This window comes from Dama dama, chromosome 5, assembly GCF_033118175.1.
Source record: "Dama dama isolate Ldn47 chromosome 5, ASM3311817v1, whole genome shotgun sequence".
Taxonomy (NCBI): domain Eukaryota; kingdom Metazoa; phylum Chordata; class Mammalia; order Artiodactyla; family Cervidae; genus Dama; species Dama dama.
Window position 1 is genome coordinate 89,085,856 of NC_083685.1, and position 21,959 is coordinate 89,107,814.

Here is a 21,959-nt window from a genome sequence, read left to right on the forward strand (position 1 = left end):
AATTGAAACATAACAGGAAATACAAATGCTTCTTGTCTTTCCCCCCTAGTCCATTAGCCAAAAGAAAGATGATCTGCCTAGAGGATAAAGGCAAAACATCTTCCCAGCCCTGAGCTGGGATGGAAGTAAAAGGCACTGATAAAGATAAAAGATTTGGAAAGGTACTCCAAAAGACAAAATGAATGATTTGAAAGTTGTTGCTGGGGGGTGAGGGGTTTCAAAAAGCAGACAAAGGAAGGAAAGCAGATGGGCAAAGAGAAAGACAGACTCAGGAATCCAACAGAACAAGTCACTCAAATCCAACCAAAGGTTAAAAGGGTGCCTCAAATTTGACCAAATCCTTAATGGAATGTTCTTAAGAGTATGAAAACCAACTTTACAAACTTAACTGTGAAATACCAGATAAAAGAATCAAAGAAAAACATACTCTCATATTTATAACTATACATTCCTGTAGGTATTCTCACAAATTCTACACTCTTACCTTCAGAATTCAACTCTCTTCACCTAAAAATCTGCAGTGAGTTATAAAATGTCATAAAACTAAAAATAAAAGGGGAACAATGTTACAACTTCCACTAACAGCCTGAGAAGTTTTGATAAGGTGAAAAGAATATAAACAATGAAATTAGTATACAATGCTTAAAAGGTATGTCTAATGCATGACCAATCGAAAAAAGATTTCCTTATGAACTCTCTTATGAACATAAAAGATTCTCTCTTAAGAACATAAAAGACAAAATGTAACATGTTATTTTTGAGTGAAGAAGCAGTAACTTTCCTCTCTTTACATATTTGTGCTATCTGTTCACAAAATTTAGACCTTTTTTGTAAAGCTCTATTTATTGAAAGTTACTGCTCTAAGGATTAAGACACCCACACTCTAGTTTAAACTCAATCACATGTCATATGATAATGAACAAGTTGCTTTGCTTCTCTAGCTTGTTTTTCCACGCATTATAGAAATAATAATAATCACCAAACTATAAAGAAAAGAGAAAAAATGCTGCACAGGATAATTATGATAATAGATTTTTATGATTATTTACAGCTTCCTTTCACATAAAAGATTCACACCAAGACACTAAACAAGCCCATGATGTAAATAAGTAAAGCCAGGTATTATCCCCAACTTACAGATGCAACCAGAAAACTCAAGTTCAGAGAAGCTGACTTGCCCAAGGTCACACTGAAAACTGCTCAGCATACTGTGTAGTACGAGAAAGAGCTCGACTGTCATCACAAATTTGAGACAGTAAGAGGGGTTTTCTCATGCCCAAATTACTAGGAGGACTATCCAAGGTAAGCTGTCAACAATTAGATGGAAAAGCGTTGCTTGAGGTTGTTATGACCCATAATTACCCACAAGGCCATCATCTGGATATAAAAGTATGATTGAAAATATTATTAAATAAAAGTCCTTTAAAGTAAATTTCTAAACGTACTGCTATTCAGTAAATATTCATGCCTCTTGCACTAGACACAACACCCTGCTTGGGGGATGTGAAGTGGAAGGGGTAAGGATATCACAAGAAAAAGTTTAAGTTCTCTGAAATTCAACAGGCTAAAACACTCCAAACTATAAAATATGAATAGGGGCAGGCAACAGCTTGTAGACTGTAGTGGCAACCCTAAGCCAAACCAAAAGAGTGCCAGGCTGTGGTTTAAAGAAAATATGCAATCTGGAAGTCTGCACCTCAAGTTATTGCCACTGCAAAGTAATTAGTACCATTTATAGCAAAAATATGTAAAGTTTAGAGGATAATTCCAATTCTTCATTATAACAGGATGGCATTCCATATTAGCTTGGGGCTTTCTTGTCTTAACAGAAGCCCTTTTGATGATATAGTCAATGGTTCAAAAGCCACTCTCAGAAAACCAAAGAATATAACTATATATCTCAGCCATAAAACATCTGAAGTGGTCAAATCTGCCCATCGACTGCAGGTACCTGAACAGAGTTTATTGGAGGCACTATCAATTCCAGTTATTTATATTCTATAATGTTAAAATTTTCTTCAGCACAACCTTTGAGTGTGCTCTGTTTACTGAAGGCTCTACCACACAGCATGAAACAGAAATTTTACTGCTGAAACCTTAAACTTCATTCACAGTCATCACAATGTAAAAACACTTTAACTTTTCTATTCTTCAAGGTCAAAACAAACTTTGTCTCATCTTTCCCTCTCCACCCCCAAGAAAATGGGGTATTCTAAAAGATGTCAGACGGAATAAGCCAGTACTTTTTATAAATTCAAGTCAATCCTGAGCAAAGAAAGAGCTTAAGATGCCTATATTCTACTTCAGTATTGATTCTAAGCCTTTTAACAGTCTACGCTGACCACAAACCTCCTCTTCTACTTCTTCTATAGAACAGTCTTCTCTTTAAACTTCCTTTAAAAAACGAGCCTTCCTATCTCTCCCCGTCCACTGTGTTATATACACACAGATACACACGAAACCCCCAATGGCGAGCAGACTGAGAGCTAGGGAACACATGTGCAAAGCACACGTTTTTAGTTAATACAAGGCTCACCCTGCAAAGTATGCTGCTATAATGCAACAACACAGAGTCTACACAGGACCTCGTAACACCAAATTTGAAAATAAAACAAAAATGCCCTGCAACAGTCTGAGTAAAGAATAAAGATGCAAAAATAAGGCATGCTTACCGTTGTATCTCTAACCTTTGCTTTAAGGACAAAATTCTCCATGCTAAACACATTAAAAAAAAAAAGAAAGCAGCAGATTTAAGACTCTTAACTTCCTATTGGCCAAAAGCGTCAAATAAAAAGTGTAGCAATATTTAAAATCTAATAAAGCAATATTAAATCTAATATAACAAGCCACACAACACCTTATGACATTTTTCTATTACACTTTCCAAACTTGAACAGCCATCTATTATGTATGCCACAAATAGATGATAAAGCAAGAAAAGAGATTACAGTCATTTACGGTAGGTTACCCAAGGACCCTCTCAGTATGCTAAGCATTTGTCAACGAACGCTAAACTGAGGTATCTACTGGACAAGGTACATAAGGGGGAACATCCAGAGACTTAGTCAACCTCCTTTATTTGGTAAATATACAATCATCAGTCAGCTATACAGAAAATGTATAAATTTTACATTTGAATGATCTTAGTCTTTTCAAAGCATTTCACATTCATTATCCTATCAGTTCAGTTCAGTTCAATTCACTCAGTCGTGTCCAGCTCTTTGCGACCCCATGGACTGCAGCATGCCAGTTCTCCCTATCCATCACCAGCTCCCAGAGCTTGCTCAAACTCATGTCCATCGAGTTGGTGATGATATACAACCATCTCATCCTCTGTCGACCCATTCTCCTCCCACCTTCAATCTTTCCCAGCATCAGGGTCTTTTCAAATAAGTCAGTTCTTCACATCAGGTGGCCAAAGTATTGGAGTTTCAGCTTTAGCATCAGTCCTTCCAATGAATATTCAGGACTGATTTCCTTTAGGATTAACTGGTTTGATCTCCTTGCAGTCCAAGGGACTCTCAAGAGTCTTCTCCAACACCACAGCTCAAAAGCATCAATTCTTCAGCGCTCAGCTTTCTTTATGGTCCAACTCTCACATCCATACATGACTACTAGGAAATCCATAGCTTTGACTAGACGAACCTTTGTCAGCAAAGTAATGTCTCTGCTTTCTAATATGCTGTCTAGGTTGGTCATAGTTTTTCTACCAAGGAGCAAATGTCTTTTAATTTATCATATAGATCACTGCAAAAAAATTTCCTTATGCAGACTTGCCACTAAAAGTAGTGACAAAATCAAGATCACAAAGGTAGTCAATCAGATCTGAAACTTGATTCAAAAATGTTGGAGGAAATATAAACAGGTACAAGTTCCTCCTTAAAGCTTTCTTTTGTTAAAAACCTATTCCTAGTTAAACTATCACTTATAAGATGGAGGCCACCATAAACACTAAATTATTAATAAAATTCAGTTATTTACATTTAAAATAAAGCCAAAATTACCACTCCTGTTAGCCAGTCTACCTTTGAATCAAGAATCATATGAAAAACATTCCATCAATGACTCAATGTGTGCTTATAACTCTGCTGGGCCCTGGGGTGACTATTAGTAGAATTCTCAGAGAGTTCTTGCTTTTCAGAAAATTTACACTTCATTTGATAAAAAAGATAAGAGAAAAGAAAATAATGCTAAGCTATGTTCAATCAACCCTTCCAAGGGGCGACACCTTGGTGTTTCTGTAGAACCTGAGGTGACCAGCACATGAAGTAGTGAGGATGCAGTGAGTTCAGTCTATAAAGACTTCATGGGAAAAATGAAGCTTGAGCTGCCCATTTAAGTGTGGACAGGAATTAGAAAAAGATGAAAGAGGAATTAAAGCATTTAGGCAGGGGCTGGTATAAACAGAGGCAGACAAGCAGGAATAAGCCTGACATACACAGAAGCGACTGAGCCAGCTCGCCTGCAACATGGGTGCACACTGAGACATGATGAGAAAACGTTAGGTAAATCACACGGGGTCAGCGCCCCACGGACCACTGTGACACACAGAGATGCTGTTAAAAGCATTAAGACCATCAAGTATTGAAACTACAAAGAAATCTTACAGATTTTTCTAGTCAATTCCAACAAAAAAGGAAATACAGGACCCACAGAGATCTAATGGCTAACATGAGGACTGAGACTGTAAAGAGCAGGACAGAACTCACACCATCATTTAGGAATCGCAGTTCAATGGTGGGCAGCACGGTATGACGAAAAATGCACATCTGTCCAAGGGGTGAAGGACGCGCAAGCGTCATAACAAGACAGCACTGTGTCTTGGGAATTTGAGGAGACTGGTTTCCAGGGGTAATGGACCACCACAGTGGCATCACAGTTGATCAAAAAACCACCGTTTTGCCAGAAGGCATCACTTTCAAGAAAGCACCAATCCAGAAGGAAAGCAAGAGGCAAGAGCTAGTTTTTTCAGAGAGTTAGAGGACATAGGTGGATAAATGAGGCAACAGGTATCTGGCAACAAAAGGAATAAAAAGACTGATCTATACAGAGAAAGCTACAAGACCAAGCAAATGTTTAAGAGAAAAGAAATCTTAGTAAGTTTGAAGGTGAAAAGGAAGGAGCTCATATAAAGAAAAATTCAATTAGATGCTAGCTAAAGGTGGGAAGAGTGAGGGAGCACAGAGAACTAATTGAGGACCAGTTGGAAATCATTTTTAAAAGATGAGTTCCAGAATAAATAAGCAATTTTTTCTCACGCACCATACCCCTTGCCAAAAGAATATTCATTTTCAATTACTTAGAAGGCCTTACAACAATGGCAGACCAGGCTTTAAGAACAAAGCTAAGGAGTTTTTGGGTTTTTTTCTTAAATCCAAAGCAACTTCAAAGTTTTACAAATCTATCTGGCCAATTAACATGTAGCTTGTTACTTCAAAGACGCTGGCCAATCATTTTATAACATAAGTTTTATACCACCTATTCAAAGAACATTCCAATTAGCGTTCAATTTACAACTACCAATAAGCTAGTATTAAAAATTTAAAAATCCGAGTTTACTCTCTAATATGGTCTTTACAAGGTTATTTTTTGGCTTTTTATATATCGCTTTTACTTGATCAGATGTGGAAAATATATATTTACAACAAATCATTTGATGGTATCTTTCTCAACTTCTTAAAACAAAAACTTTCATATAACCAGTTTTCCTATACTCCCTTTCAGGAACAAAGTCCTACAGAAATTGATTGGGCATATGAGCTAGGTAAGGCAGGTAAGAAGGTTCTCTCTAATTTAAGTAACCTGGCTGATGAGCCACAAATTAAAGCTACACACCCACACCTAAAATTTGCTAATTTCAATTTAGAAACTTACTATTTAGCACCATACAGGCAGGTTAAGGAGCAGCAGAAGATATAACTCACACATTCAGCTTTCTGGCTGTCCACCTTCACAAGTTCCATCCCTAATCGAAGAAGTACTTAGTTTTTAAATCGCTAGGAACTGCTCAGTTGCCATAAATACTAGGTTTAGGTGCAATGCCAGCAGGTTACAGGAATGTTATTTTACCCACTTGGAAACAAGGACTTGAGCTCACAATGTCAAGATGGAACACTACCACTGTTTAATCTGGGTCTACTGCACCAAGCTGCTGAGCAATACCCATCAGAGTACAATAGGTAATCAGCAGTGGCTAGTAAGGCATTTCTGCTTTTATCACCACAAATATTAGAAGTTCAACTAAAACATCAATTCAATCATAAATAGAGTTGCCATCTTTAGACATGCACATGCTCTCTGGTTCAACATAAGTCTTAGCTGTAATAAAATGCAGCAGCTTGACTCCCCCTGGACCCAGTGAAACAAAGTACAGACAATATATTCAAAATTTAAAACTTTTAGACATAGTTGAAATATTGAAGACTCTCAAATATCTCTCACTACATGTAGGTTGTTTTCCCCCCTCAATAAAAATGTAAACTCTTCCCTGCTAACTATACTTTTGGATTATTAAAACAAATCCTATGAGATACTTACCAGAAAAAAATATTCCTCATTGTCCAGGATTCAATACTTTTAATACTGAGGCTCTTATTATTAGGTCTGCTATGTGACCTTGAAAAGTCACTTAACCACTCTGAGTCTCAGTTTTTCCCACTTTCCAAACTCAAAGTAAACTCTAAATTAAACGTTTATTAATTCCATAATAAGTTACTGTCTACAAGTGCCTTACGTTAAACACTGAAACCTTTATACTTTTACATCCCAAAGTCAGTGGGCTTTAACCCTGTAAGAGAAAAATGTGAGGAATAATTTGTCCTATGGATCTTTCTCTTTAATAACAATATAAAAGTATAGTTTTTTAAGGCTTGTTTAAAGTTCTTATGTCCTTAATTGTTAACAGATGATGTGAGTTTGATTCCACAATATTCATAACAAAGCAAATAACAAAGTATAAGGTCTTTCAACACTGGGGACAAAAAGAAGGAAACATTTACTTGCATTACTGGGCATATAATCAAAATCATTCTTCTTTTAAAATTTAGAAAACTATCTTTTCAATATGTGACAGATAAACCTAGAGATCAACAGGTAAGAAGCAAAGAAATAAAGTTTAAAAATTGGAAAAAAAAACTTCTACTTTAAAAAAAATTGGGCGGGAGGGGACATGGGTGTATCTATGGCTGATTCTTACTGATGTATGATAGAAAACCACAAAATTCTATAAAGCAATTATCCTTCAATTAAAAAATTTTTTAAAAATTGTAAACAATAGTTGTGGTGTGAATCCATCAAATTCCTGCATCCAGATTAAAGTATCCACACAGTCCACCTTTGCGAACTGTGTGCCTTTTAAATCCTTTTTTAAAATTACACAGAGAAAGTCTTTTCTATCAAGTTTTACATGTAAGGCTCTATCAATAATACAATCCAATATATGTGGTCACATTTCACTTCCTCAAATAGATTAGCAGTACAGTGGTTTAGATACTTTTTGGTCTGGAAGCATTAAGGATGGGTGAAAGAACTTCAAGTTTCTGACAGCTTTGTAATTCTCTTTTATCTAAGTAGTTTCTTCTCAAATTTCTTCTCAATTCCTCTGCCTAGTCCCAAGTACCTTGCAGATAGGTCAGAAACTGTTTATGGATCCATTCAGCTCCCAAAATCAGTTTCATGATTATATCCAGTAAACAAAATAGACTGATTCAATCTCAAGCAGTTCCTCATCACAGGAAGTTCATCCTAGAATTGCAGCTACAAAAAGCATTCTCCCAAGCAATCCCCAACTACTTAACAGCAACACAAAGTTAAACTAAATCCTACTGACAAAAGGCTCCGGGTGCATTCATTCTGATCAGCCCCAGGAGTCTGTGGTTCAGGCAATAAAAAGGCACCTCCTCAAGCTAGGTAACTTTTCTCCTCCATATCAAATATTCTCAATGTATGTTCTCTTGTCAACTAAGAGGTGAGAGTTTAAAAAAGAAAAAACAACAAAACACTAGCAGAATTAACGGCTTCAGGACCACTTCCCAGCTGTCTTTGCTCTCTGTTGTCAGTGGTTCTGATGCAGTTTCCCACTTTCCTTTCACTCTGCTCCCCTTAATCCTCAAGATTCCCACTCCAGAAAGCAATATTCACATTCTCAGACCGCTGAGCAAAACATAAAAGGGGAAACTGCAACTACCAAGGAATGGGGTGGGGGGGGGGGGGGGGAGGAAAAATATTTCATAAGCAGGAGGGAACCAGAACCATGGTTCCCACTGCAAAGAGCAATGTAAAAGCCAGTCTGGTCTTATCAGGCTATGGGGGGTCCGGGGTGGGGGGTGGGACGTGGGGCATCAAAAAGATGTGCAGTGTGTGTGCACTTGGAGCTCTGCGGGCGGGCTGAGACGATGGAGCAGAAAGTAAGAAAACCTGTGTTTCCCTGCTTTCTTCTACTCTTCCCCCTCAGAGAGAGGAAGCAGAAGAAACTGGGGGAGGGGCGGGATGTTATCTTTCTCCTATTCGGGGTACACAAGAAGGGCCTTGGGGTTCGTTCAGTTATTCACTCCCGTTTAGGAGGTCCACTGAGGGAAGAGGAAACCACTAAATGTTACCCACCTCCGTTCACAAATAAAAAAGTAAGGGGGGGAGATGATTAAATCCAGATGGAGAGCCCCTGAAAGCGCCCCCAGGTCACTCATCCCTATTAGCAAGCGGAAGGGCTGGGATAAAGGGGATGGAGGGTCGGAGGGGTGGTCAGGAAAAAGGCCCCACCCCCCGACTGAGGAGGGAGACGGGAGCCCGAGACACCAGCCGTCCCCTCCTAGCCCGCACCTCCCCCCTAGGCCACCCCCACTTATCCCCCCAAGCCTTTCCTCCAGAGCCCGAGGCAGCTGCGGGGGAGGCGGCCGCTCCTTCCTCCCCTCACCCACTCTGTCCCCACCCCCACTCCGCTCCCACCTCCCGCCCGCCCCGGGCCCGTTACCTGCTCGTCGAAGCGGCTGACCACGGCCTGGACCCATTCCACCGGCCTGTGCGCGGCCATGTCCTCCCCGCAGCCGGGGGGCGGCGGAGGGACCGGGCGGCCGGCGCCCAGGGCCGGGAAGAGGGCGGGGAGCGGGGGCTGAGGTGAAGGAAGAGGCGAGGAGAGGGTCTGAGGAGTGCAGGCTCCGATCGTTCCCACGGGGGTGGGGATGGGTGGCCTGTGCCCGGTCGGGAGGGGGAGAGGGGAAGGGGGCGTTGGCGAGGAGGCTGGGGGAAGGGGGGCGGGGGAGGGGGGCCCGGGGAGGGGAGGGGGCCTCCTGGTCGCTCTCCCCACTAGCGCCGTCTCCCCACAGCCATCACAGTCCGAGACGCCGCCATGACACCCCACCGGAAGTGGGATCCTTTCCACGGCCCGGGGAGAGGGAGAGCGAGCGAGCTAGAGATTGAGAGCACGGCTGGGAAAGGGGAGGGGGAAGCGAGAGGGAAGGGGGCCTGCGGCGCATGCGCCCGCGCCGGCCGGTTTCATTAATGAAAAAGCGAGTCCTCCTGGAGGTGACGTCACCTAACTCCTGCGGGCCCGGAGGCACGCGTCCCTCATCGCCGCCGGGCTCACCTCGGCTCGGGCTCTAGTTGCAGCCGGCCGGAGTCCGAGCCCACCGGGGAGCATCCGCTCCCATCTCACCACCGCCTTCAGCTCTCGGTCCCCCGCCGGCCTCCGGGTTTGGATTGCTCCCGGATTGGAAGTTAGGGCGCCCTGGGGCTAGCATTTCTCCCTGCACGCAGATCTTTGCAGCTGATTTCTGGGGAGCTGTGCTTTGCCTTAAGTCCTCGCAAAAAATAAGGCACATAACCTTAGGTTTCCAGGTCCTCCGTAGCTAGTATAGCCTGCTGAGTAACAGGAAAAAGTAAGGCCAAGGGAGGTTAGGTGGTGTTTTTTTTTTTGTTTTTTTTTTTTAAACGTCCTCTTAAATCCCAGTGGTAGACCCAGTGGCAGTCAAAGTACTCAGATTCCGGAATCCCAGTCCACACTTCCTCTGCCGAACTGATGGGCACCCAAGTTAAAACTTTTGCGCATTTGATAATAGAAAGATTTAGTTTTCCACTATCCTCAAAAAAACCTTTAAGGGCTTGGCATACATTATTAATTGAACACATTCATCATCTCATTTAACTCTTTCAACGAGCCTTTCCAATAGCTCTCATAACTCTCATGTAATGAGGCTGGGTCGCAAGAGGTTGGTGATATGTCTTAAATCATAGAGTTGGTTGGTGGGTGGCAGTCAGAATGCAAACCCAGGTACTTTGACCCCGAAAACAATAGAGACAGACTGTGGCTCTGCTGAAACAGAGGCCTTCCCAGTGCCCCCAGTACCAGAGTTGAAATGATTTCGTGTGGAATTGGGTCATGACAGTTTTCCAGTTAGATGATTACATCCAAAACGATGGATGATCTATCCATATCTGACATGAACTTCAGAATGAGTTATTTTTAAATTCATCTTCCTAAATTAGCCTAAATAACTTAGGCTAATGTTAAAGTGAGTTTACACATTCTGGAGCACATCCTGATTAAGAGCCAGTGAGGCCACACAGCAGGATACTAACTGGTTGACAAGGTATAGTGAAACCAGAATTTTACTTTTACCGTAGAAAACCCACAAAGCCAATAGCACATATACAGAAAGATACCTCTGTGAGAGAAGTTTCCAATCTCTGCCTGCTGGTGACTGTCCAAAATACATATTAAGTTAATTAATGTTTCATTCCAATAGAACAAGAAGACAGGGTCTGGATGGTTCTTTGGTCCATTCTTTAAGGATACAGCATGAATACTGACTATTTTAGATGATGTCAGAAATGATGCTGACAGTGTGGATGAAAACGATGAATATTAACAGTGTCCATCTATGGCTTCCCCAATTAGGACCCTGGAGAAAGCTCTCACTTACACTCCCAAGAACTATCCCAGTGCCTCCACATTAGTGCCAAACTTCCAGACCCACAATCTATTTTTCCTTTTCTCATTTGTTGTTGTGTTTAGTCACTAAGTCATGTCTGACTCTTGCCACCCCATGAGCTGTAGCCCACCAGGCTTTTCTGACTATGAAATTTTCCCGGCAAGAATTCTGGAGTGGGTTGCCATTTCTTTCTCCAGGGGATCTTCCCAACCTGGGGATGGAGCCCATGTGTGCTGCACTGTCAGGTGGGTTCTTTACCACTGAGCCACCAGGGAAGCTTCCTTTTCTCATACTTCCTCTGAAAGTCCCTAATTACTTTTCTGTTGGCATGGCTTTTTGCCTGTGTATTACTCTCATCTTTGCTAGACTGGGTATAATAAGTGCCCAAACTCTTGACTACCTTGCTCTCTGTGACTTTGCATTGCTGAGATTCCTCTATATTTCCCTTTCCTCTTCTTTGGTTCCCCTAACTGCCCATTCCTCTCTAACTCAATAGTAAAACATCCAAACTTCAGACCTTTGCCCTTTGCCTCATTTTGCCTTACGGGCTCCAGCCAGCATGTCACTGGGCTTACACAGTCGTGTCTTTGCAACCCCATGGCTTGTATCCCACCAGGCTCCTCTGTCCATAGGGATTCTCCAGGCAAGAATACTGAAGTGGGTTGCAATGCCCTTCTCCAGAGTATGTCATTAACTTATCCGAATCAACACTTGTTATCCTGGTGCCTCCCATGAGCACCAAACCACTCATTACACTTGGAGGTCTAGACTAAAAATCTTTCTCTCCAATCAAATTCATTCAATGCCACTGAACCAATATTAAGCGTCCAAATGTCTATTATATGTACCATGCATAGTATAGTAGGAACTCTAAACAAAAATGCCAGAGAAGGTCATACATAGATACTGTGGTGAACTATAGAGCACCTCCCCTTCTGTAAAGGAGCAGCAGTCACTCAACTCCAGTCAATCCCTGCCCTGCAACGATGTTGACACAGTGTTGCTAGATCTTCTGGTTACTCAAGAGAAATTGGAGCTCTGAATTGACATATAAACTCTTCCAATTTTTATGTAGCGCCAACCAATTCACTTTTTTAAAAAACACTGTGCAGTCAAAATACCTCTGCTTTCTGAATTAAGCCCACAGGGCACCAGTTTGACTAGCTCTGGTCTAGTAGGAAGACATGGGCTTCACAGTCAAAGAGAATTAGATGTGTGTCCTAACATCCCCTATTCTGTACTATCCCACACAAGAGGCTTTAGGAGAACTACTAGTGTTTGGTATGGTTTTAAATGCATCTCTTTCAATCATCCTGTTTTTCACTCAGGCAACAATCTGATTTTTTTCTTCCAACTCTTCAAGAGGAGCCTTCCCCCAATTTCTTCCCTCTCCCCCATCTCCAGCAGGCCAAGGAGCAAGCAACTTCTTAGGACCCAGGCACCCATTTCTGCAGCTGCTGGTGGCCAACACCTCTCAAGGGAATCCCTTTTCAGAAACTGCCCTCACAAGAGAGCTACCTGGAGCCAGGAGAGTCTGCACAAATGATGGGGAGATGCAACCTCATGGTGGGGCCACCCAGGGCCCTTCCCACTCCAGAGTTCCCTTAAAGGATCAGCAACCAAGGGGTCAGCCGAGGCCTCGTCTGTGAATGCATTTAGTCCAGCTTCTCTTTCTGCTGAATCCTACCCTTTTCACTCCTGTACGGTGTTCTTCCTAAGGTTTTTACCTAGTAAGGGTCCTACCTGCAAGTCTCCATATCAGAGTGGGTTTTCCAGAGAATCTGAACTAAACTAAAGAGTCCCTTGAGTGTGGTCTGATCCAGCGGGGCTGAATTGCCTTCTGACAAGCTAGGGGTAGGGCCTCAGGTGAAGCCCCCGTAGACCCTGGTACAGAGTTAAAGCCTTCAGCAGCTGTGATAGGATGGGGGTATGGAGGGTATTGATAATGTTAGTGTGAGAATGCACTGGTAGATGCAATCTCCCAGGCATCTTTAAAATACGGGGGGAAAAGCAGTTTAAGAACTGTGGGATTGGGTAGCTATTGATAGAGTAAATCCTGGCCTCGGGAAAAGACAATTCAAAGTTGAAGGTGATTAATCACCAATTAAAGGCTAAGGATGAAAGCTAGAGTACTTCCTTAGCAGCATATAAATGAGGTGGGGGAGAGAGAGGAGGCAGAAAAAGCTCAGAATCAGGCCCAGGACCGAATTATCAGATCTAGTAGAACTACCCAAAAATTGAATTCTCAGCTCTGCAAAGTCTGCAATGTCAAGGACAGGGCTGCAGCGGGGAAGAACAGGGATCCTGACACTTCAGACAGGGTATCTGGGTCAATGCACTTAAAAACTTTACAACCCCACATCACCCTAAACACTGTGGGTTTGTCAAAATGCCCACCCTGCCTTGCTTGAAAAGGAAGTATCTAGGAGACTTTCCTGGTGGTCCAGTGGCTAAGACTCTGAGCTTCCAATGCAGGGGGCCTGGGGTTGATCCCTGGTGAAGGAACTAGATCCCACATGCCACAACTAAGACCCAGTGCAGTCAAATAAATATATTTTTAAAGAAAAGATAATGAAGCATCTACCTTGCAGAGCAACACATATCCTCCTCAGGCTCTATCTGTACTTTTCCTCTTGTCTACCAGATCAATAACTAAAGTCAAGTCACAAGATAACCCGAGTGAGAAAATGCTGGAACTGCCAAAGGAGGAGAGGTACTACTCATTCTGAAAGAACTAAAGGACCTAGCTAGCATATATATTCTTGCAGAAGCTGGGAGTATATATATATATATATAGGGTCAGGTCCCCAGGGTGCTGAATGGGGGAGGGAGGAGGAAGAGGAGGGCATAAGGCCAGACAAAGCAGAGTTTACTGATATGAGCATATTCCTGTTCTACAGTATTTTCATCCTGGTAAGAACCTCAGGAGCTAGTGCTAAAGATTGCTAGGATGGCTCTAGGGAGCTTGGAGAACGCAATGGTCCACATTAGGTGAAATACTGACAGAAAGGCTAGAGCTGTCATGACAGACAGTAGAAGAAGAGAGCAAAAGACATAGGGAAGTGGCCATGCTAGGGGGGTTATACTATGTGGTGGTAGTTTAGTTGCTAAGTTGTGTCCAACTCTTGCGACCCCATGGACTATAGCCTGCAAGGCTTCTCTGTCCTTGGGATTTCCCAGGCAAGAATACTGGAGTGGGTTGCCATTTCCTCCTCCAGGGGATCTTCCCAACCCAGGGATCGAACCTACAGCTCCTGCATAGCAGGCGGATTCTTTACTGAGCCACCAGGGATTCCTGATATACTATGTCCATCATACCAACTGACTACATTCTGCCACTCAGGACAAGGAACCAGGAATCCTCTAGGGGAAAGGACTCAGCCTTACTGGTATACTCTTCTCTACAGGTCTGTGTTGATGACAGAAGATACTGTTACAGAGCTAGGCTCCCTCATAGCAATAGGCCTAATAAGACCTTGAAGAAATAGAGACCAAGCAGCAGTGTTTAACCAGCAGAATTAAGTGGCATTGTTAAGAGAGGTGAGATTTGAGTGGCAACCAGAGGGGCATGACCTACAGACAGCTATGGAGAGAGTTAATAGAACACTGTGTACCTAGAGGAAATGAGGCCACCAGGGTTCATTGTGTACGCCTTTTATTTTTTTTAAAGTACTAGTGGTAAAGAATCCACCTGCCAATGCAGGAGATATAAGAGATGCAGGTTCAATCCCTGAGTGGGGAAGATCCCCTGGAGGAGGGTATGGCGACCTACTCCAGTATTCTTGCCTGGAGAATCCCATGGACAGAGGAGCCTGGTGAGCTATGGTCCATGGGATTACCAAGAGTCAGACATGACTGAAGCGACTTAGCATGCATGCATAGTTGATTTACAATATTGTGTTAATTTCAGATGTACAGTAAAGTGATTTAGTTATATTTTTTCAGATTATTTTCCATTATAGGCTATTTTAAGATAGAATATTGTTCACTGTGTTATTCAATAAATGTTTGTTGCTTATCTATTTTATATAAAATAGGGTGTATCTGTTAATCTCATACTCCTAATATACCCCCTTCCCCTTTGGTAACCATAAACTAGTTTTCTATGTCTACGGATTTGTTTCTGTTTTATAAGTAGGTTCATTTGCATTATTTTTAGATTCCACAGTATCAATGATATATCATATTTGTCTTTCTCTGACTTACTTCACTTAGTATGATGTTCTCCAGGTCCATCCTTGCTGCTGCAAATGGCAATATTCCATTCTTTTCTATGGCTTAGTAGTATTCCACTATATACGTCTGGGTGTGTGTATATATCACATCTTCTTTATCCATTCATCTCAATGGATATTTAGGTTGCTCCCATGTCTTGGCTACTGTGAATAGTGCTGCTATGAACATTGGGTGCATGTATCTTTTCAAGTTTTCATCTTTTTTGGATATATGCCTAGGAGTGGGATTGCTGGATCATATGGTAGCTCTATTTTTGGTTTTCTAAGGAACCTCCATAATGTTTCTCCTAGTGGCTGCACCAATTCTGTGTACACCTTTTAAAACTCAAGGATGAATGAGGAGAAGTCTGAGGGAAGCTGTCCCAATAGAATGTCACAATCTTCTGCCTAGTTTCTGGCCCTCAGCCAGTGTTCAGACATAGAACCTAACGACTAAAGAAGGCTGGATTTCCAGTAAGTACATGTAATAACAAGTCCTTTGGTCCTCCCCGAATGTATAATTAGGATAGATATACTTGGTAGTTGGCAGAAGCCCCACCTTAGTTCCTTGGCCTGTGGGATGAGTGGTTATAGTAGGGAAGGTCAAGTGGAAGCTTCTGAAACTAACCCCCCCCAACCAACCTAGCCAAGATTCTAAATTAAAAAAAAAAAAAACCTGCCTCCCCTGGGGGAATTACAGAAATTAGCGTACATTTGTAGAGTAGCCACAATGGCAGAGATGGAGACTGTGCCCAGGCCTGACGGCATGGGCTCTGGCTCACCAAGGCTGATTGGGTTACTGATGTCACTAAGTGCCCAGCCTGCCAGCAACAGAGACCAAAGCTGAGTCCCCTCTATGGCATCATCCCTCAAAGGAAACCAACCAGCCAGGTGATGGCAAATTGACTTCTTCCAAGCTAGAAGGAATAGGAATTTATCTTGACTGGAGTAGATACACATGCTGGGTATGGGTTTGCTTTTCCTACCCTCAGATTGGTTTCTTTGTTTTTAGCCCACATCGCTGTTTACGGGTCTACAGAATATTTGATCCACTGACACAAGATCCTAGGTAACATAGTACTGGACCAAAGAAACCTCCTTACAATAAAAGAGGTGTGTACAGCAGCAGATTCATGATCATATACCTATTGGTCCTATAACATACCACATCACCCAGAAACTGCCGGTCTTATAAGAGTAATGGAATGTCCATTTGAAGACACACCTGAGGCCCAGATTAGAGATGATACCCTGAGAGGAGGGGGCACCATCCTCTAGGACAAATAATGTGCTCTAGTCAAAGGCCACTATGTACTGCTGTGTCCCCAGTAGATCAGAGTCACAGGTCTGAGAGCTGAGGCATAGAAGGAGTAGCCCTGCTTCATGTCAACCCCAGTGATCCATTTGGGGAGTTTCTGTTTCCCATCCTCACAACTCTGGGTTCTGTAGGACTAGAGAGCCTTGTTTCCAAAGGGGGAACTCTTCCACCTGGGGACACAGCAATAGTCCTATTAAGCTTCAAGCTATGACTGCTTTCCAGTCATTTTGGGTTGCTTGTACTGACGCTAGCAGGCAAGAAAAGAAGTCACCATCTTGCCAGAGATAAGTGACCCTGATCATCAGGAAGTTGTAGAGATGCTATTAGGTAACAGGGGGCAGAGGAGAAGACGTCTGGGGATTTCCCTGGTGGTCCAGTGGTTAAGAATCTGCCTTGAAAATGCAGGTGACCTGGGTTTCATCTCTGGTGAGGGAACCAAGATCCCACATGTTATGGAGCAACTAAACCCGCCCACCACAGCTACTCAGCCTGTAAGTCACAACTAAAAAGTCTGTGCACTGCAACAAAAAACCTCACATGATGCAATAAAGACCCAACACAGCCAAATAAATAAATAGATATTTAAAATAAGAATATGGCAGTCTACAAGGACATCTCTTGGTACTCCCTTGTTCAATTAAGATGGTAAATGGACAACTATAGCAGCCACATCTGAAGAGGGTGTGGGGACTAGGGGCTCAGATCCTCTCAGGGATGTGTGTTTGGGTCATCCTACCATGGAAGCCACTGAGAGTAGCGTCGACGCTAACTTAGGGTCAGGGAACTCTAGAAAGGCAAGGAAATGGAGATGATCAGTGCAGTCTTAAGACCAGTAACAGTGGTGAAGGCTATAATTTATCCTCCTAACTATACTCTTGTTAACTTCCCCTTGGAAAAGAGATCAACCAAAAGCTGTAGGAAATAGTCCCAAAGTTTATATGAAGAAAGTGGATTTGAACAGTAGAAGGGTTTGACAATAGGGAACACCACTGTGTCCACTTTAAGACCGAAGCCCTCATTCTGCACCCGCACCCCTGCTGGGAGAATTAGTAGCTGGCTGATGCCTGTCTGAGACTCTATTGAGAAATTACCATCAATTGAAAAAGAACTGCCTTGTCCAAGGTCATATCCACTTCCCATGAAAACCCACTTCCAACCTAGGGGGACCCCCACTTCTGCAGGCAGCTAAAGGCCTAGCCCTCCAGGACTTTGCCTCAAGGTGGGACTACTCTGATGGGCCTTCTCAACTCCAAAGCTCCTTGTGGGATTGGCCAAATCCTTTGTTGCAATTATGTCCTAGTTTAACTTCTCCTTCTGGCCAGTCCTGCTTTCTTGTTCCCTAATGGGATTAATCCCGAAGGCACTTCACCGTGAACTTCCTGTCTACAAATCTCCATCTCAAAGCCAGTTTCTACCTGAGATATCCAAGTTCAAATGACAGCACCACTTCTCACTAACTACCTGACTGGCAAGTTAATTCATCACTCTAAGCCTCACTTTCCACATCTATCAGTTCAGTTCAGTTGCTCAATCGTGTCTAACTCTTTGCAACCCCATAGACTGAAGTACACCAGGCTTCCCTGTCCATCACCAACTCCTGGAGCTTGCTCAAACTCATGTCCATGGAGTAGGTGATGCCATCTAACCATCTCATCCTTTGTTGTCCCCTTCTCCTCCCGCCTTCAATCTTTCCCAGCATCAGGGTCTTTTTTAGTGAGTCAGTTCTTCGCATCATGTGGCCAAAGTACTGGAGTTTCAGCTTCAGCAACATGTATTCATGGGATGATAATAAAAGTACCTGCTTGGTTGTGCTAGTGGTAAAGAACCACCCACCCCACCACCACCTGCCAATGCAGGAGATTCAAGAGATGTGGGTTTCACCCCTCGGTCAGGAAGATCCCCTGGAGTAGGAAATGGCAACCAACTCCAGTATTCTTGCCTGGGAAATTCCGTAGACAGAGGAGCCTGGTAGGTTACAGTCCATGGGGGTCACAAAAAGTTGGACACAACTTAGCACACACACAGTGTTTCATAGGCTGTCATGAGAGTTAAATGAAATAATACTAATTAAGGGCTTGGCATGGTACCTGGCATCCAGTAGGTATTTCCCAGTTGGGTAAAAGAACACCCAAAAAGCTGGAATAAAAAAGATCCAGTTTGACTCCGAAAATTAAAAAGAAAGTAGCACTGGAAAGAGAGGAGGCGATGACAGGGGAGTTTACATGTGTGTTACATGTGTGTTAGCCGAGGTTCAGGGAGCATTTTGGTGGAGAGAAATACAGCACACACTGCCAGTTGCCTAGCCATCATTCTTTCCTTTTCCCCTCAGTTATGTTCTTAAGAACATAAGGAATATGTACCTGCTTTAAAAGCAAACAAAAATCCTTGCCTTCCCAGACTCTTTCTACCAAAGATGGCCAACTGACCCAGTACTTCCAATGAGATATAAATAGGACTCTAAGAGGTAGAGTTTCCAAAAAAATTTTGGAATTATTTTCCTGATTAAAAAAACCCAAGAAGATAGACTCAGCTGGCATGCATGAAGCCTTTTCATTCTTCTCCTTTCTGCAGTGAACACAGATTCAAAGTAGGTATTCAAATACCTACTTGAGGTGAAGTAGCCATTTTGCTAAAGACTAAAGGAAAATGGGGTCCCTGACAATTCCTCAAGCAGTGATACTGGCCCTGAACTGCCTACTCCTGGCGTTCTGGTTACATAAGGAAAAAGAAACCTTCATTTAGTTATGCTGGTGTGTACAGGTGTCATTACCTGCAGCTGAATGCCACCCCAGTTGACACCAACGGGTATTAAGAAATGAAAAGACAGGACATTAGCAGCTGCTGATTAGAGATCTAGAGGAACAGACAGAGAGGTGACTTCTCAAGTGTTATCATGAGTTATAAATTAAAGAATGCACCTTTCATTTTTGGTTGCTGGATTCTTTTTCTGAATGCAATACCACCCTAAAGCTGGGCCACATGAAGCCTAGGATTTATTTATTTATCGATCAATAAATATGCCATCAGAGTAGCAGTAGTATCATTAGAACTATTAATAGGAACAGCAGGGGCTGGGGAAGAGTCTGCAGAGGGAAACAAGAAATAGAAATTGACTCTATTATGACTTCACTCTTTATATCTGGGCCTGAAATAATTCTTTTTCTGTCTACCTTTTAAAACTCATCTGAGCCAGACAAAGACAAATACTGTATGGTATCACTTACATGTGGAATCTAAAAAATAGTCAAACTCATAGAAACAGAGAGGAAAATGATGGTTGCCAATGGCTGGTGAGTGGGGGAAGTGGGGAGATGGTGGTTGAAGGGTACAAATCTTCAGTTACAAGATGAATATGTCCTAAGGATATAAGGGACAGCATGGTGACGTCAATAATACTGTGTTGTGGACTTCCTTCATGGTCCAGTGGCTATGAATCTGTGTTCCCAATGCAGGGGAGCAGACCCAGCACAGCCAAATAAAAATTAAGAATAATAATACTGTAGTGTATGTTTGAAATTGCTAAGACACTAGATCTTAAACATTCTCACCAAAAAGAAACCAATCAAAAAAAAGCTGAGGTAATGGATGAGTTAATTAACTTGATTGTGGTAAGCATTTCACAATGTATATGTATCTCAAATCATCACATTGTATACCATAAATATGTTGCAGCTTTACTTGTCAGCTATACCTCAATAAAGCTGGAGGGGGTGGAGGAAGCTGGCCTTATCCCCTCATGGCTGAACTTTGCCTGGCCACCCTAGTCCTCACTCCCTGAAGCTTTAAAGCACTCGTTGTCCTCCTGTCTTCATCTCAGGTTGTGCTAGGCTTCCAGCTCCTAGCAATCCCAAACCACAGGAGAACCATAATAAGTTTGCTTTGAATGATTAATCAAAGGGGAGCAGCTGGAAACAATTAATTACTGGCTAATTGTTATCAATACTCATCCTATACGAGTGTTCTCATCTAGTTGTTTAAAGGTGAGTTATAAACAGAGAAAGAAATGTTTTTCCTTCAGTCTTTGGTGCTATAGTTGTCTCCCAAACTTTAATTTCAGAGAATTCTGCCTCTATCTTTCACTTCTTCATTCATTCATGTCTGTCTATGGCAGCTAAGTGTTAGATAGGACTTGTGATAGATGACTCAAATCTTGCCCTGAAGAAGTGCAGTTATGAGAAAAAGACAACTCTCTAAACAATTATCCTACCATTCTATTATCATATAATAATAGAAGCTTCCTTTCAAGAAGTGCTTACAATGTGTCAGGTACTCTGCACTTCTATATAATATAAGGCACTTATGGACAGTATCATTTAAAAAATTTATACAGCCTGTGAGGTGGCTATTCCTAGCTCCTTTTTACAGGTAAAGAAACAGAAGCTCAAAAGGATGCAGTAATATATTCAGGGCACCCAGCTAGTACATGGTGAGTCTTGTAGTTAAATCCAGCCCTGTCTGACTGAAATACAGGTCCCTTCTGTTAACTATCATACTGTTCACAGAAGATTTGTTGAAACACTCATCTCTCCATATATTCCATGTCCAGAGGAGTTTGAGAAATGCTATGCACTGTGGCTCCACATTCTCAATTCACAGTGTCATTTTGCTTTATAATATAATAGTTTAGGTCAGTGGTACTCAAACTTTTTTGAAGACATATTCCTACCACTAAAATGATTTAACACTCATGCCCAGTATAGGTTTATTTACTTAAACATTCTATACATATTCTAAACTATTCATTTTATTTAATAATGTATTACTTATTGTTTTCACTAGCATGTCAGATATTAGCAATATTATTAATGATAGTTGATATATTATAAGGCTTCCCAAGTGGCACTAGTGGTAAAGAACCCTTCTGCCGATGCAGGAGACATAAGAGATGTAGGTTTAATCCCTGGGTTGGGAAGACCCCCCCAGAGGAGGGCATGGCAACCCCCTCCAGTATTCTTGCCTGGAGAATCCCATGGACAGAAGAGCCTAGTGGGCTACAGTCCATAGGGTCACAAAGAGTATATATTACGTACAAATATATTATAAAGCTATAAAATATTATTAATAATGTTTATAATAATATTTTTACTGAGAGCATTATGATTGGACTTTTTCATTATTTTCAGCATCATGATTTATTGATCTTTTCAAAGTTCTGGTTCTAAAGATCAGTTTATTTTGTTATTTCTTTTTTTAAAGATGTATTTCTTTATTTATGGCTGCGCTGGGTCTCCATTGCTGTGCGTGTGCTTTTTCTAGTTGCGGTAAGGAGGGGCTACTCTGTAGTTGCAGCGCTTGGGGTGCTTGTTGCAGTGGCTTCTCTTGTTGCAGAGCATGGGCTCTAGGTACTCGGGCTCAGTAGTTGTGGCACACAGGTTTAGTTGCTCCACTGTGTGTGGGAGCTTCCCAGACCAGGGATGCAACCCATGTCCCCTGCATTGGCAGGCAGGTCCAGGTCTTAACCACTGGACCACCACGGAAGTCCATTTTGTTAATTCTTTACGG

The 21,959-nt window shown here is 42.3% G+C and overlaps 1 protein-coding gene across 7 annotated transcripts in view; it reads right to left on the reverse strand.

Moving 5' to 3' along the window:
• Positions 1–9,150, reverse strand: part of NF1 (neurofibromin 1) — a 238,640-nt gene extending 229,490 nt beyond the window's left edge. For 4 of the 7 annotated variants that reach the window (XM_061142857.1, XM_061142860.1, XM_061142858.1 and 1 more), the window contains exon 1: positions 8,969–9,149. In XM_061142857.1, the coding sequence (XP_060998840.1) occupies positions 8,969–9,028 (60 nt within the window). In that variant the 5' untranslated portion in view covers positions 9,029–9,149. Of the gene's footprint in view, positions 1–8,968 lie in introns of all 7 variants that reach the window. The other 3 variants (XR_009692943.1, XM_061142862.1, XM_061142863.1) reach the window with 3 other exon arrangements.
• Positions 9,151–21,959: the final 12,809 nt, after the last annotated feature.